Here is a 15,992-nt window from a genome sequence, read left to right on the forward strand (position 1 = left end):
TAGTGGCGCAGCAGGTTAAAGCACAGCACAAAAAAGCTTAAGCCACTTCCGCATGAGTTCGATTCCCGCCTGCCCCAGAGGAGTGTACTTCGTTGATCTGCCTGTTCTGCTCCCCGCTCTGTCTCTGATGAATCCTCTCACCCTCCGCATCTCTGGCCTGTACCCTGGTTCTGTGTGAATAAATAAATCTTTAAAAAAAAAAAAAAAAAGAATGCTTTCCATAATCTACAGTAACCAGCTGGCACCACACAGAAGCCCTGGTGCCACCCCTTAATACCCTCCCTTGGTAGCTAGGAGTCCTGCAACTTGTTCCTGACCCAGCCTCCTCTCTCCAGGCCTAATCTCTCAAGAGCCCCCCACCATCTTTCCCACTTCTGCTGAAGACCTACGGGCGTAGCCCTGCAGGGTTCTGACCATAAAGTTTGGTAAACTTCTGTGGGGCTGTGGCAAAGGGACCACTAAGAAAACAAGTTGACAGGGCCCAAGAGGTTTTCCAGCTTCTGCTCTTTCAGAAGCTACAGATGTGGATGGGGAAAGCACCTGGAAGAACAGGAACGGGGGTAACGAGGCAGTCTAGTACAGAGGAAAACAAATTTTCAAATTTTCACCCCAATATATGGTATCTCACTGACTAACTGAGGTTAAGTTTTTTTCAAATTTAAAATGAAGATAACCATACCCCCTTTCCTTAATTTTTTACAAATACCCCTCAACTTTCATTCAGTCTGAACTTTCAAAAATGCTTTACTGATAATCTTAAACTACTCTTGCAAGCCCTACTCAGACTTACACATAAGGGAGGGCCGACTCATGGGAACTTCCCATTCGGTGCCAGCTCAGTTACGGCCGCTTTACCAGCAAAGCCCTATTTGTAGAAATGCAGTGCATTACCTGTCTTTTATAGCGATCAATTTCCTTTACATGATGCAAAAGCAATTCTTAAAGCTTGATCTGCTGCTTACTGAACTGCAAGATGGTCAAGTGTACTCAAATATAAGGGAAAAGAACAAAAGTAATAAATGCTGGAAACCTATGAGCCAAGACTGTCTAAAGAGGCAAACTCTAGTTAAGGAGTTTATATTACTTTTTATTTTTTAGGAAACAGAATCTCTCTTTTAATATGTAATCCTAGAGTCGTATCTATTCATGCATTCAGTTACTGTAAGTTTCAGGAACACAGTTATGGTTCAAAATCTTGCTTATATGCTATCTCATAAGAGATTCGAGATGGCCTATACACAAATACAAATAAATCAACATACATCAGAAGGCCAAAATAGTTAAGATCCATGCATTTTATTGTGTGATATCTTACGCATACCTTTGTTAAAGCAAAACTGAAATCAAAGGAACAAATGAAAAAGCCAAGGGGAAGTAAGAACAAAAATGCTGGTGACGGGTCCTGCAGTTATTAACGTTGAATTGAGCATCTTGCCAGCCACACCCAGAGGAAAACAGGACCACTAGCTGATCCTTGTAGCAGAGGCTTCAGCTTTGAAAAGTTTCGAGTTAGATGCCTCCAGCGAAGGACAGCCTACTGAGTACTCCGCAGCGTGTATGTATATCAACACATTTCCTAAGTCCACCTCTGAATTTCTAACTGTTAGTCCAACTGGACACGTCAGCAGCGGGAAACAAAGGCCCAGTCAGCACCACGGAGGCTCAAATGAGAGGAAGAAAAGAGCTCAGGAAACCATGAAGCACAGTACACACTATAGGGTCAACTGCTCTAACCCTAAGCTCTGGGCGCGTGAAAACTGGAGAGGCCCTGATACCCAAACTTAGGAAAGGGGCGCAGGATTGACTTTAGTGTGACGGATATAGCCAGCTGAAGTGAAAGTGGCTCTGGAACCAGCTGTGCCTCCATCCAATTCATAAACAAACGCGTTAGGTAAAGTACAGGCGTGACTAAGCCAAGAACATTCCTGGGCACATCCACTGAGCTCTATGTATGGAGGCCCCAGCATCCACTTTTCTCCTTCATCTATGAGTCACAAGTCCCATGACTTTTAACGAGGCACATCGAAAGGCTGTATGTCCCAGCCTCCCTTCAACGAAGTGTGGCCATAGTGATATCAGTAACCAATAGCTTTTGTTCTTTCTCTTTCCCCAGTACAATGTAGACATGGAGATAAGTCTGCTCTGACTTTGGAGGTAAGACAACAAACTAGGGGTGGCTGACCAGCATGACAGAAGGAAACCAAGTCCTGAAAACTTTGTAGAGTATAACATTCCCTGAACCATGTGACTATCTCTGTGTATCACAAGAGAAAGATCAATTTTACTGAGGGCCACTACACTTCAGTTCCGTTTGTAAGATAGCTTAGCCTGTGGCCTAACATAATTCACAACCAAATGGAAAGAGGCAGAGGGAGGTTTTGAAGGATTCACGCAACACCCTAGAAATGTCTATTTGCGATTCACTTCAGCAAACATGTCAGAAAATGACAGCCATCAAAAAATTGTGCCTCTTCCTCCATCTCCAGGAGAGAGGCTCGCCATTTTCTGTGAGTAAAGGAAGAGACCTTTATTACAGAGCAGCCCCACACAAAATGTAGCCTGACATGGGCCAAGGCCAAATTCTCAAGAGCTGGAGGTACAGAATGTTTTCCCCACCTGTCCTACCTTTTCCCCTAAAGCAGGAAAGCTCCGGACTTCTCCACTCTTCATAATTACCGTTCTTGAGGAGAGGCCAAGTCCCACAAGGCATGGGGTGAAACATCTGTTGAGGAGCTGTGAGTGAGGGCAAAGGGAGGGAGTCCAGAGCCCCAGAACCAATGTCACAGCTGGGAAATGTAGAGGGAGAGAAGTCTCTGTGTTCCTGGGGCCCAGGGGTCTGCGGGTGCAGCACCCATTCCTCCTGATGGAGCTCAGCCGGGGCTGCTGGCAGCTGTTACCGAATCCCAGCCACCGGCACCTGCTGCTGCTTCCGGATCTTGTTGAAGAGCTCCATGTACTGGACCATGGTGTCTGCTGGGCTATAGACTGCGTCGTGTCTGTTCCCAAACACCGCCGGAGCGCCTGGTGTGTGGCTGCCTAGGAAACTCTGTAAAAACTCCAGTAGCAGGTTCCAGCAGTCACCAGCGACCACACAGGGGCCATATTCCACCTGAGGAGCACAACAACAGAGAAGAGGGTGAGTGAAGGCAAGGACGAGGTCTCCTGTCTCTCTTGTACCTCCTGCCCCAGCTCCCATTTTCCTCAGCCCAGGGCCAAAGACACATAGCCTCCAGCACACTGCTGCTCTACAGGAAATATTCAACCCCAACACCAGGGACTGAACACGCCCAGCGCCAGTCCCTCTGGGTGTCTCTGACAGCCTCAAAACTAAAAGTTAACTCACAGTCCTACCCACAAGGCCCAGAAGTAGATGTAGGCCACTTTTGGTTCTCTCAGGTCTATGTAGTCCATTATCTTATACTGTGGGAAAATTCTGTGAAAATGAGAGTAAAAGTGGCGGCAGGGGGCAGTAGAGAGCAAAGCAGACCTGTGGGAAACAGGGCTGCTAAGGTAGGCCCAACAGGCACTGATCCTGAGGAGTAATTTCCCAGCCTCTGTAGTTTTCTCATCCCCCCTCTCCTTATTTTTCACTGGAGATGACAGGGAAAAGTTATTGGTAACCATACGGACAAAACACACACACACACACACACACAAATATTTGGGATGGGTTTACACTCTAAAGCTGGAAATGTAGCGAGTAAACAAACTGTAGATTCCAGAAGAGTAAGCACAAATGCAATACAACGTGTATGTCAAGCTGAAAGGGCTCAGGAAATCTGACCCTCAGAGGCAGCTGGCGTCTCAGAGCTGTAACTACCACTAATGCCCTGTTCCCACCATGGGCGCTTTATTCCATGTCTCATTTCAAAGCCCTCTTTAAGCGCCACTCCTGCAGGGAGCATCTTAATCCCCAAGCTGAAAGATGACTGGATAAAATAGACATGGCATGTAAGCACAATGGGGAAAAATTTTTGAAATAGACATCACAGAATACTATTCAGTGATTTTTTAAAAAATGACGATTTGCTATGCAGCAAAGCAGAGGGAATTTGAGAGGATTATGCAAAATAGAAAAATCAGAAGGAGAAACAAGCACAAGAATTGGATGATTTTACCTATATGTTAGTATAAAAAAACAAAGCTGATGGACAAAACAGTAAACAAGTGAGGGCATCCCCCGAGAACAGGGGTTAGTCTCCCCATTATCAAGCTGTCACCAACCACTGATCACCAACCTGGCCAGGGAGCTGACCCACACGGCACAGCAGACCTCTCGTCTCACCTGCTGTTCCCCGCAGCAGTGTATTTCAGTCAATCTGCCTGTTCTGCTCCCCACTCTGTCACTGTTCTGGTGAATCCTCTTACCCCCAACATCTCTGGCTCAACCCCAGTCCTTGTATGCATAAGAAGATAGAAGTTTGAAGTTTGTTTGTTTTTTTTAAGATTTATTTATGCATACAGAACTGGGTACAGGCCAGAGGTACAGGGGCAGTGAGAGGCTTCACCAGAGACAGAGTGGAGAGCAGAACAGGCAGATCAATGAAGTACACTGCTGAGGGGAGCAGCGGGCAGATCAGGAGAGGTCTGCTGCGCCATGTGGGTCACCTCCGGGGCGGGTGCGGATCAAACTCATGCTGAAGTGGCTTTAGCTTCTTAGTGCTGCCCTTTAACCCACTGTGCCACCAGGGAGGGCCCAAGAAAATAAATCTTTTTAAAAAATAAACAAAAATAAACTAGTGGACTTCAACAGCAGAAATTAGGCAACCAGAGAAGCAGGTGGGGAGCTGGAGCAAGCATAGGGGGATCCAGTGAATGGTGGTGGTTTAAATAAAAATCCAAATATAGCAGTGCACTTACAAGCCCAAATTCCCACAACAATCCGTGGCTCCTTTGTAGAATTTCTTGTAAGACTAACTTCACAAAACAGTTTATATGCTCTGGACTTGCCTCTTACTAAATCATAAATTTTCCAAAGGCAGGCCGGTAGCTCTTGTTATTTACTCTCATACAGTGCTGAGCACAAGGTAGATGATGGACTCTTACTGGTCCCAAAGTCAACCTCTGCGTCTCCTGTCTTTGCCATGCTCAATATATACATCTAGGCTCAAAGATGAAGTCAATATACCCACTCTGCTGCTACAGAAGTAGACAGCATGTCAAAGGAAAGGCACCTCTTTTTCTTAAACACACTAAGGAACATATGATTTAGGAATCACCTTCCAAAAGTTAACTGCACCAGAAATTGCCCTGGTCTGCTATATTCCTCCTCATGAAGATGACTAGGCCCTGCACCCATGACTATCCCTTCCCTTCTCCAGCAAGCCAGTCTTTCTGGAACGTACTTTGAGTCTGACTTTCCACTTCCCATCCTGGGCTAGAGTCCCCGTATGACTGATGGAAGGGGGAAAGATGCTAGGACAGGGCACACAGACACTCTGTAAGTGGGTCCAGGTAAAGCAGAGCGGGGCCTGGAATCTTCAGAATCCTTTGCTGAGCCGCCCTTTCGGTGCATCCTGCTCCCACCACCAAGGTCTTACCTCCACGGAGATGCCGCGGGCACTCGGTCCCATTGTGACCGTGCCCACCTTCACTAGGAAGTCACAGTACTGGTAACGGGTGCCCCGGGTCTCAATCTTGCTGGCCTTGGCACTCTGGAAGAAGCCCTTGAGTTTCACCATAAGCACATCGAAGTTGGTGTCGGCAATAAGGCACGGGCCGTTCTCAAAGAGGGCAAAGCAGCTCAGAGGGTATTCTGAGTTGTGCATCACGTACATCAGCTTCCCAGACTGACCTGCAGGAACAGAGAGCCACTCAGCAACAAAGCCTCTGTCTGCTTACCCCCAGAACAGAGTCAAAGGCATGGAACAGGCAGGTGGCAACCTGGCGTTACCTCAGCTGTCTTGAGTGGAATTCCCTCATGCAGAGCCTTTCCAGAGAGGAATGGTGAGGGAGGCAGCAAGAGGTAGTACCCACCTCACTCTACAGAGAACGGGCACACAGGGAACACTGGGAGTGTTTGTAGTGGTTCAATTCTGCAGCTTGCACAGGAATGCTTAATGATAATGAGCAATTAATCAGACTTTATGTTGTGTTCTCTAGCATATGTTACATAATAAGGAAAACAAAAGTAAAGCATTTGAAGATGCCAATTAAAGCAGCAGCTCTTTTTCTGTCCATCCCACCCACCTATATAGGAAGCACCTAGGGAAGCAACAGAGGCAGGTAGGTATCTGAGCATGATGCTGGAAAGGCAGGGCAGAGCCAGGCTGCCTGTAGTAAGTCTTGTCCACCATGCCAAGAAGCCGGGACTTCACCATGAAAGCAATGGTGAATTGCTGGAGACCTGAAGATGTCCAGCCAACTGGGGAAGCAGAAAGAACTCAAGGTCTGGAATAAGAAGATACAGTTCCAAGTCCCACCCCTCCCAGCCTCTGGGAAATACATTTTCCCTTGATTACTATAGGATTTCTTCAAGAAGGAAGGAAAGCATTTGGTTAAGAGGGCAATGGAAGAAGGCAAAATACAGAAAGCAGGCCCTTTCTCTCTGCGATACACCACAAAATTAATGAATGGAATGCCACAATCTCAGATACTGAGGAGGCACAATGTGCTGGAGTTTACAGGCATACAAGCAGAGGGCTTAGCTCTTGGCTCCAAGACCGTCAGCTGACGGTCTCACTGGAGAGATGATGGGAACACGTGGTGGAGAGAGTGGAGAACTTAAAAAGACAAAATAAAATAAAAGTGCCTCCCTGGGAGAGACCGCAGTCTTTTGCCAGGCAGCAGAGACTTGAGGAGAGGAAGAGAACAAACGGACAAGGTCCTGAAATAGGGCATGTGGAGAGGGCAGGATCAGCCACAGAGAGAAGGAAAGAAGATGTTCAGGTAGGGATAAGAGCATAGCAACGGACAAGAGGAGCTGCGGAGTGGGGAGCAGGGGGCGTTGTGACTGCACAGGCCCCACTTTGCTGCCACTTCCAGAATTCAAAAGGCTTTGCGCAGAGCTGCCTGCCAGCCCTTGCTGCTTGCTGTCAGTTCACTCTTTTCACTTCCCACTAAATCCAGCTCAAAACGGCAGCCCGCAAAAACAAGTTGTCCAGAGCTGGACTGTCATTCTGTTCTCATGCAAACTCACTATAACTACACAATTTATATTGTAGGGGTCTGCAGGTGTTTATTGTCTTGAATATAATTTGAAAGTCACCTAAGAGGTTTTTGTTTTTTTTAAAAGAAAGGACACTTCCAGTTGCTTACAGGCAATGTCACTTTTTTTTTTTTTAATCATAACAAAAACGCTTCATATCTGTACAAACTTGTGAAGCAGGCAAAACCAATCTTCTGACCCTTTTCCAGATGAGGAAAATGTAGCTAATGGGCCCCAGACCAGCAGCAACAACACCATCCGGGAACCAGTTAAAAGTGCAAACTCTTAGCCTCACCCAAATGCACTAAATCAGAAGCTCAGGCAGGGGTTCAGCAAGCTCTCTTTGTGGTGCTAACACTAGCCAGCGAGAGAAACTCTAATCTAGGGCCCAAAACCGTCAGGAGCACAACTCCCAATCCAGGCCTTCCGACCTTAGGTTTATTGCTTCTCCTACTGCGGCCATGGATGTGTCATCTCCCAGTCATACTGCAGCAAATTAGAAGTAAAGGTCTGGGCCCTCCCTGGTGCCGCAAAGGATTAAGACAGTTTAAGGCACAGTGCTGCAAGGGAGCCATCAGGCTCCAGAGGTGATCCATGTTGGGAGGCAGACCTCTCCTGACCACACACCCCCATACCCCACCCCCCTACCCCCCTGCTGCTCCCCTCAGCAGTATACTTTGTCAATCTGCCTGTTCTGCTCCCCATTCTGTCTCTGGTGAATTCTCTCACTGCCCCTGGACCTCTGGCCTATGCCCTAGCTCTGTATGCATAAATAAATCTTCTAAAAAAAAAAAGGTCTGCTCAGGAAAACAACCCACCAGCACAGTCACAGCTGTATACAAATGTTGTTTTCCAAATGCCTTTGTAGCTATTTATCTTTTGATTCTTAGCCCCTTCTTATTGAAAGCAAGACAAATATTAACATGGTGACTTTAACTACAGCAAAACTCAGTGCAGTTGTTAGCTATCATTTATTACATACTTTTTACATGACAAGCTGTTTTTCGCCTTAATTACTTTATCCCATTAGCATGCCACCACTAAGAGGCAAGTACTATGATTATTTATGAGGAGACAATGCCACCGCCAAAGATAGTGCCCAAAGCAGAGGGAGGGCAGCAGTGGGTTCTCCCTTCCTCTCCACTCTAATCTTTCCCAGTACTATTCATTTTCAATTACTTTATTAGTTTAGTTTACTTATGAATAGAAGAACTGGGGTATAGGCCAGATGTGTGGGATGTGAGAGGATTCACTTGCCCTCTGAGAAATGCTGCTTTAAAGGTACAAACCACACGGTCCTCCTGGTGGTGCAGCAGTTAATGCTCAGCACTATAAAGCTATCCAAGCCACTGCTGCACCAATTCAATCCCTGGCCAGAGAGGTGACCCACAGGGCACAGCAGACCTCTCCTGACCTGCCCACTGCTCCCCTCAACAGTGTGTTTCAGTGGATCTGCCTGTTCTGCTTCCCAGTGTGTCTGGTGAAATCTTCTCACCCCCTGCATCTCTGGCCTTTACGTCAGTTCTTGTATGCATAAATAAATAAATCTTTTAAGAAAAGAAATGTATAAACCGGAGGGAAAAAAACCAAACCGTTCCAGTCTAAAAAGATAAAAGACAAGAATGAATGAATTCAGAAACACATCTTCCACGTGTTAAAGAAGACCCTCCCTAGCAGAACAGAAAGACTTTGGAAAATGTGAATGTCTATAACTCTAAGCCAAGTTCGAGCCATCCTGAAGACCCATCTCACTGACCTTGGCTGCCAAGGGTAGAAGTAGCTGTGTGGTAGGTCTCACAATCCACACAAAATGTTCCTTGTTTCTCTGCCCCGAGCATCTCCAATTTCCGAGTGAGGAGCTCCACGGTCTGCTGGACACTCTTGCCCTCAGCTACAGGCATCTGGGACACACTGGAAGGGAAAGTATCAAATCATCAGTACCCACAGACACACATTCTGGAGCCACACAGTCACCCAAAGAATCCCAGCTCATTAGGGGAGACTCCCTATCCTAAATGCTCATTTCAAAGACAAGAGGTCCATTGTCCCTGAAAGCAATGGTAAGCCCTAGAGTGTGGGTCTCAGGGTTGTCACTTGAGTGCAGTGAACTTACTATCTATTGCACTAGCATCTTTTTTTTTTTTTAAGATTTATTTATGCATACAGAACTGGGATACAGGCCAGAGGCTCAGGGATGGTGAGAGGATTCACCAAAGACAGAGTGGGGAGCAGAACAGGCAGACTAACAAAGTATACTACAGAGGGGAGCAGTGATTGGGCCAGGAGAGGTCTTTCGCGCCTTTTGGGTCATCTCTGGAGCTGGAATCAAACTAATGCTGAAGTGGCTTTAGCTTCTCAGTGTTGTGCTTTAACCCACTGTGCCACCAAGGAGGGCCCGGGACTAGCATTTTCTAAACAAAGTATGTGTGCCACCATTTGAGAGGATTTTAGTGACACACCAGCTGAACACTTGGTAACAGTGAGTCTTAGGATGAGAAAAAGATTCCCTTTGCAAGTCTTTTAGTTCTGACTATATTAAGGAGAAAGCCTCAGTTTGGGTTTTGTATGTTTATACCTACTCTGACACTTTGAACTTATGATCTCTAGAAGAGTAGCCACATGCCACATGTAACGATTCCACTTAAACTAATTAATTCAACTCCTCCGGCCCTCCTTAGTGGCACAACGGGTTAAAGCTCAGCACTGTGAAGCTAAAGCTGCTTAAGCTTGAGTTCGATCCCCTACCAGGGATGTGACCCACATGGCTTGGCAGATTTCTCCCGACCTGCCTGCCGCTCTTCTCAACAATATATTTCACTGATCTGCCTGTTCTGCTCCCCACTCTGTCTCTGGTGAATCCTCTCACAGGCCCTGCTCCTCTGGCCTGTACCTTAGTTCTTGTGTTCATAAATAAATCTTGCAAATAAATAAGTCTTTTTAAAAAATTCAACTCCTCAGTTGCACTACCTACATTTCCAGGGGTATCCATAGATAGCTGGGGGCTAGGGTTACTAGACAGTGCTGATAGAGAACATTTCCATTAAGGCAGAAAGTTCTAGTCAACAGTCCCAGAATCAAAGAGAAAGCATGTCGTCAGTCTATAATCTTTGGGAGTTATTTAAAAGAATTAAAAAATATATTTATTTATTAATTCATACTGCTGAGGGCAGCAGCAGGTAGGTCAGGAGAAGTCTGCCGTGCCATGTGGATCACTTCCAGGGCTCGGGATTGAACTGGCACTGAAGTGGCTGCAGCCAGCTTGCAGTGCTGCATCCTAACCCATTGCACCGCCAGGGAGGGCCTATTTAAAAGAATTTAATCAAAACAAAGTACTATCTAAGAGATTTCCTTCTAATGTGACTAAAAATGGCTTCCCCTTTAGAACAGTCACCAGTCAAATCCTTCCCATGGTGGTGGTTGTTGCCAGGAGGTAACAATCACTAAATGCCAATGATATGTCAGGTAGTATCTTAAAGACTGTATATGACTTAACACTTCAAATCTTTCCAACAGTCCTGTAAGAGGTGCTATTATTTATCTCCCAATTAATAGGAAACTGAAGAAAACAAGCACAAGGTGACACAGTGTGGCAACATCTGGCCAAGAACCCAAGCCAGGAAAACTGGTCCCATGTCCATGCTCATAACCACCACACTAGACTGCCTCTCTAAGCAGTTGTCTGGTAAAATACTTTTAAGGAAATATAAGTAGATTTAAAAGAAAACACTATGAATAACAGAATAGACAGAACTATCTAAAATCATAAAGACAGTTGTGAGTGACTTTTGTGAGAAAGTATATTACTTTATTATCATAAATGAAGCTATAAGGTAAAACCCTACTGTTGCTAAAATTTGTCACTCCTTGCCATCAAAACCACGGATAAGACACAGTGATGGTGTGACTTTTTTCTTTTTTGCAATAAAAAAGAATCCCTAAACTGATGCTACTGGGGAAAGAAGTTATAGGATTCTGACAATGTTGGTAAGGAGAGTCCTTCCCCTTTGTCTTCTTCACTGAAAAACAGAGGCCTCCATGGTTGCCAATCTTTGTGGTGCAAACTTTCATCCCCATCCCTCATACATCCCCCTACCACTGGAAGACTTAATGGAGGATCATAATGTCCACTGTCAGAAACAAAGGTACAATCACTATGAAACCTGCTTACGAGATTATCAGGAAGGGTGGTTCTTTAAAGATTTATTTATTTATGCATACAAGAACTGAGGTACAGGCCTCAGCAAGTGTGTGCGAGAGAGGATTCACCAGAGGCAGAGTGGTGAGGAAAACAGCAGATTGATTGTGATACACTGCTGAGGGAAGCAGCGAGTAAGCCAGGAGAAGTCTGCTGTGCCGTGTGGGTCAGCTCCCTGGCCAGAATAGAACCAGTGCTGCAATGCCTGCGGATAGCTTCATAGTGCTGGGCCTTAACCCCCTGCCACCAGGGAGGCCTCCCCACAGGCTTTTCTATGGGGAGCTTAGAGTCAATTGATTTCCTGGTCTTCAATCCTCTCCAGAACGATGCTCACATTTACCAATGTATATACTTTGAAAGTCCTAATCCAGTATTTTGGAATTAAGAGCATTAGGTCCATACTTTTTCCTGACATCCTGATAACATATGCGGTACAAAGTTTCACAAAACTAGATCTACCCTATAATTAAACATAGCTGGAAATAGATCCTGAACATCTATCTCCTATTTCTCAGTGGGTTCTTTTTCCTCTCTCTAGACTCAAGATCTCAAAATAACCAAACTAGAACCAAAAGGAAGCTGACCTAGCTACAGTTGGTGGCAGTAGTGAGGTGCAAGCAACAAACTAAAAAAGATACTGTCTCCTGGTAGCCTCATCCCCATCCTTCCAGCCCGGCTTGTAGTTAGGTCTCTATGTAAGCATCCTATGTTGGACCCTCAACTCCAAGCACCGCAACACTATGGCCTCACGGGCAGGAACATGGGCCAGGAAAACGGGAAGAAGGTACACAACCTTTGATGGGCTCATGGGATAAAACCTTTTACCTGTTGCCTTCCAGAAGGGACGCATCTCCGAGGAAACCGTCCCAGAGAATCGGCAGCCCTCACTGAGTCCCACTCACCCACACAATTCGAGGGCATCTTGCTCGGCTGCTTGGGGAACGATGGACCCAAACGGTGGACCCTGGTCACGATCCTCCTCCCTGTGGTCTCCCGGTTCCGAAGACCCTTCACGTCCCCAAGCCCCACCCCACAAAACCCTCTGCATTCCTACCAAGTCACTCCCATGGTGTCGTGCCAGGCGGGTGGCAGGATCGAACAACCGAACCGCTGTGTTCTCGGACCGCCACACTACGTGAAAACCCCAAGCTCAAGCGTCGGTGGAAGGAGGAGCTCCGGAAGCTACGTAAACACCGAGCGCCCACGAGGAACGCGGGCGTGGCTGCCCGCCTCCTAGGTGACGCTCCATGACGTCATACGCCGGGTTCTTGCCCCCAGGCTTGAAGCTCCGGAAATTCCAACTTGTCCGGGCACCAGGAGGCACGGAAAGCGTGGCGCGGCTTCCTGTCACTATAAAAGCCAGGGTCAAAAGCACTGCGTTTACTCGGGAGTCAATTCACGAGCTGGTTTAGGGGGTGGGACGATGCCAAGGGCACTTTTGACCTCCCGACGCTAGGGGACGCTGTGGTCCTTCTGTGTCCTCTTGGGACCTGGTAATCACTGGGCATGCGCACTCGGAGCTGTTTTTTCTTCTGTTCCCACGTGTGAAACTTCCCTACAACATTTTGAGGAGAAATGCCCAAAATCAAGGTGCCCCGTGGGGCCGGAGGTCAGGAAAAACATGCCCCGCTGGCCGACCAGATCCTGGCTGGGGACGCGGTGCGCCCAGGGGCTCGGGAAAAGAGGCGGGGTCGCGGAACCCGAGACGAAGACGAAGAGTATGTGGGACACCGGCTGACACGACGGATTTTGCAGCAAGCGCGGCAGCAGCAGGAGGAGCTCGAGTCCGAGCATGGCACTGGGGGCAAACCCGCGGCGCCGCGGGAGCGCACCACGCGGCTGGGTGAGTGGCGGGGAGTGAGAGTGAGGGATGGTTAGTTGGGAAGTGGCTGGCTGGAAGATGTCGGGCCATCAATAGCTTGGAATCAAATCAGTCACCCATATAGGAAACTTGGGAAGTAATGGAATGGGAGACCCAGCCCTGGAGTGGGCTTAGAGAAGCCTTCTACGCCGCACTCGTGGTTTAGGTACTCCTTTCTAATCACCCTGGAGGTTAGGCCAAAAGGAAGTGATCGCTCATACCATTAAGTTGTATTTATCCATTTCTTCAGTATATGCTTAGAGGTTCTCTACTAGTTTGGATAATCTGGGTACAGAAGTAAACAAGGTAGACGTGGCCTTGATTTCAAGGATCTTGCAGGAGAGGGCGAGGGAAGAGAGAGAATGTGAATATAAATAAATAGTTCCTGGAGTGCATTTCTTAGATCACCTCCTCTTTGATTTGTTCTGAGAGTGGTATTTCATCCATTGACCAGTGGCCCCCTGGCTACTGTAGATTTTACCTGGCTTTTAAGTTATCACATTCCTGTTTTATGATTTCTTCCCCTCAAGGTATCCTTTACTAACCCTCTTCTGTCACCACCTTAACATTAAAATGCCCTTGGCTCGGTCTCTGGACTGCTTCTCATCAAATACATTCACTATTCCGGTGCTGACACTAAGTATTATACCATCTATTTGGTAACTGCTCCCAACTTTATATTCCAGCCCTGATCCCATCAGGCCTAGATTCTTCTATTTCAGTTGCCTGTTTCGCATCTGCCATTTGAAGTCTAATAGACCCCAAATTTCACATGTCCAAAACAAATTCCAACCACCCCAAAACTGATCCTCGCACTGTCTGCCTTGTCTGTTAGTTGCATCATAACTTTCTGTCTCCTCAAGACAGACTCCTTTTTTACATTTGATCTGTCAAAAAAAAAAAATGTTGACTCTGTCGTTAAAAATATATGCAGAGGAGGGATCTCCCTGGTGGCACAACAGGTTAAAGCACAGCACTGCTTTTGAAGCTAGCCTTAGCTGCCTCAGTGTGAGTTCAATCCCCAGCCAGGTCTGTGACCCACACGGCACAGCAAACCTCTCCTGTCTCTCCCACTGCTTCCCCCTACAGTGTACTTTGTCAGTCGCTTCTGCTCCCCACTCTGTCTCTGGTGAATTCTCTCACCACCCCTGTACCTCTTGCCTGTACCCCAGTACTTTATGCATAAATAAATAAGTCTTTAAAAAAAAGTGTTTCATTAAAAATATATATATGTGTATATATATGTATGTATGTATATATATGTATGTGTATATATATGTGTGTGTGTGTATATATGTATGTATGTATATACACACACATTCATGTTCTCTTGCCTGGCCCTAAAATTATATATATGTACAATCACCATTTGGAAACACCATTCTGTTAAGTCATTTGCTATCTCTCATCTTAAGTACTACTGTGGCCTAATTAGCATTCTGTCAACTCTCACTTCAGTGAACAGAGGATTACAATAGTCTGCAAAGCCTTATGGGAATGATCTGCCCACATTGCCACTGATCTTTCTGATTTCAGCTTTTGCCATCTTCTATTCATACATATAGGAATGCTTCAACATGACAAGTTAGGACCCTTACTCTAGTTGTCCTCAAACATCACCTGTATGCTTACTTCTTCAATTCTTTACCTCCTTCGAGAAGCCTGCCCTAACTTCTCCCCTTAAAATGGCAACATTCCCACCCCTGTCTCCACCCTCCTAGCTTTACTCTGTCTTATTTTTCTTCACAGCATTTGGTCTTGTTTTAACCTCATAAGACTATATTTGTGTACAGTGTGTCTCCCCCATTAGGATGTAAGCTCTATAATGGCGAGAAGCCACTAAGACATTTCCAGTGCCGAGAACAGTGCCTCACGTGTAGTAAGCACTAATGTTTGCTAATTGGATAGATTAATGAGTGATGGTGAGGTGCTTCGCAATCAAGTCTACAAGTTGCCCAGGACTTAAAGCTCTCTTAAAGGAAGTGGAAAAAACTGAGAACTATTAAGGGGTTGTTGGATTAATGCAGCTGAAAGATGATACTGACCTAGATTTAAAGGGAGCTATGAAGGATTTTCAAGGTGTTCTACAAGGCATTGAGACCTAGAGCAGAATATGGGGCAGGACTGTCTCCTAGGCTCTGGCTTGCTGTTGGGTAGGCCGTGGTGCCATCCGCTGAATTGCAAAACCTAATAATGTTGACTAAGGAGGGAAAGAGAGTGAGTTTGAGTAATGACAGGTAATTGACACCCGTAGGTCATCTAAGAGCAACTATCCAGGAGCCAGCGAGAGTTAGAGTTGAGCAAATGGAGCTCCACCTATAGGTGCAGGTTTGGGAGTTGTTAAACACGTGGAGACTATCAATTCCCATTCCCATTTAGCTTTGTCGCACAGTATCCCTGTGCTTAATGTCCTACTCGCATGTAGCAGTTTACCTCCCCGTTTGGATTACTGTCACCCTTCCAGATACCCAGCCAGTGGTGATTTGCCAGTAGTCAGTTATTCAAGTGGTTGGTCCGCTGAAATGTGAACCCTGTTGCTCAACCTCACGACCTTCATAATCTGGCATCACTTCACCTGTCTAGTATTATTTCTTGCTATTGCCTAAGAGACACTTGTCACCAACCCTTGTGCTGGTGGTGTTATCCAGGTGTAGAACACCCCTCTAGCTCCACATCGCTTATCAAGATCCTGCTGATTGGGCCCTCCCTGGTGGCGCAGCGGGTTAAAGCACTGCACTAAGAAGCTAAAGCCACTTCCGCATGAGTTCAATCCCTGCCTGCCCCGCAGG

At 46.5% G+C, this 15,992-nt stretch overlaps 2 protein-coding genes across 2 annotated transcripts in view; one reads left to right on the forward strand and one right to left on the reverse strand.

The window, feature by feature from the left end:
- Positions 1-1,096: 1,096 nt before the first annotated feature.
- Positions 1,097-12,501, reverse strand: MED20 (mediator complex subunit 20). Its single transcript, XM_004673469.2, has 4 exons — positions 12,397-12,501; positions 8,904-9,058; positions 5,541-5,794; positions 1,097-3,109 (listed from the first exon to the last, which is right to left on the reverse strand). Exons 1-4 carry the CDS (start codon positions 12,408-12,410, stop codon positions 2,894-2,896), a joined length of 639 nt encoding a protein of 212 aa, XP_004673526.1. The 5' UTR covers positions 12,411-12,501; the 3' UTR covers positions 1,097-2,893.
- Positions 12,502-12,675: 174 nt separating this feature from the next.
- BYSL (bystin-like) overlaps positions 12,676-15,992 on the forward strand; it is a 9,867-nt gene continuing 6,550 nt past the window's right edge. The window contains exon 1 of the mRNA XM_004673470.2: positions 12,676-13,185. Within this exon, the coding sequence (XP_004673527.1) occupies positions 12,918-13,185 (268 nt within the window). The 5' untranslated portion in view covers positions 12,676-12,917. The remainder of the gene's footprint in view (positions 13,186-15,992) is intronic.

Source organism: Condylura cristata, unplaced genomic scaffold (assembly GCF_000260355.1).
Source record: "Condylura cristata isolate star-nosed mole 26May11 unplaced genomic scaffold, ConCri1.0 scaffold00001, whole genome shotgun sequence".
NCBI classification, from domain to species: Eukaryota; Metazoa; Chordata; class Mammalia; order Eulipotyphla; family Talpidae; genus Condylura; species Condylura cristata.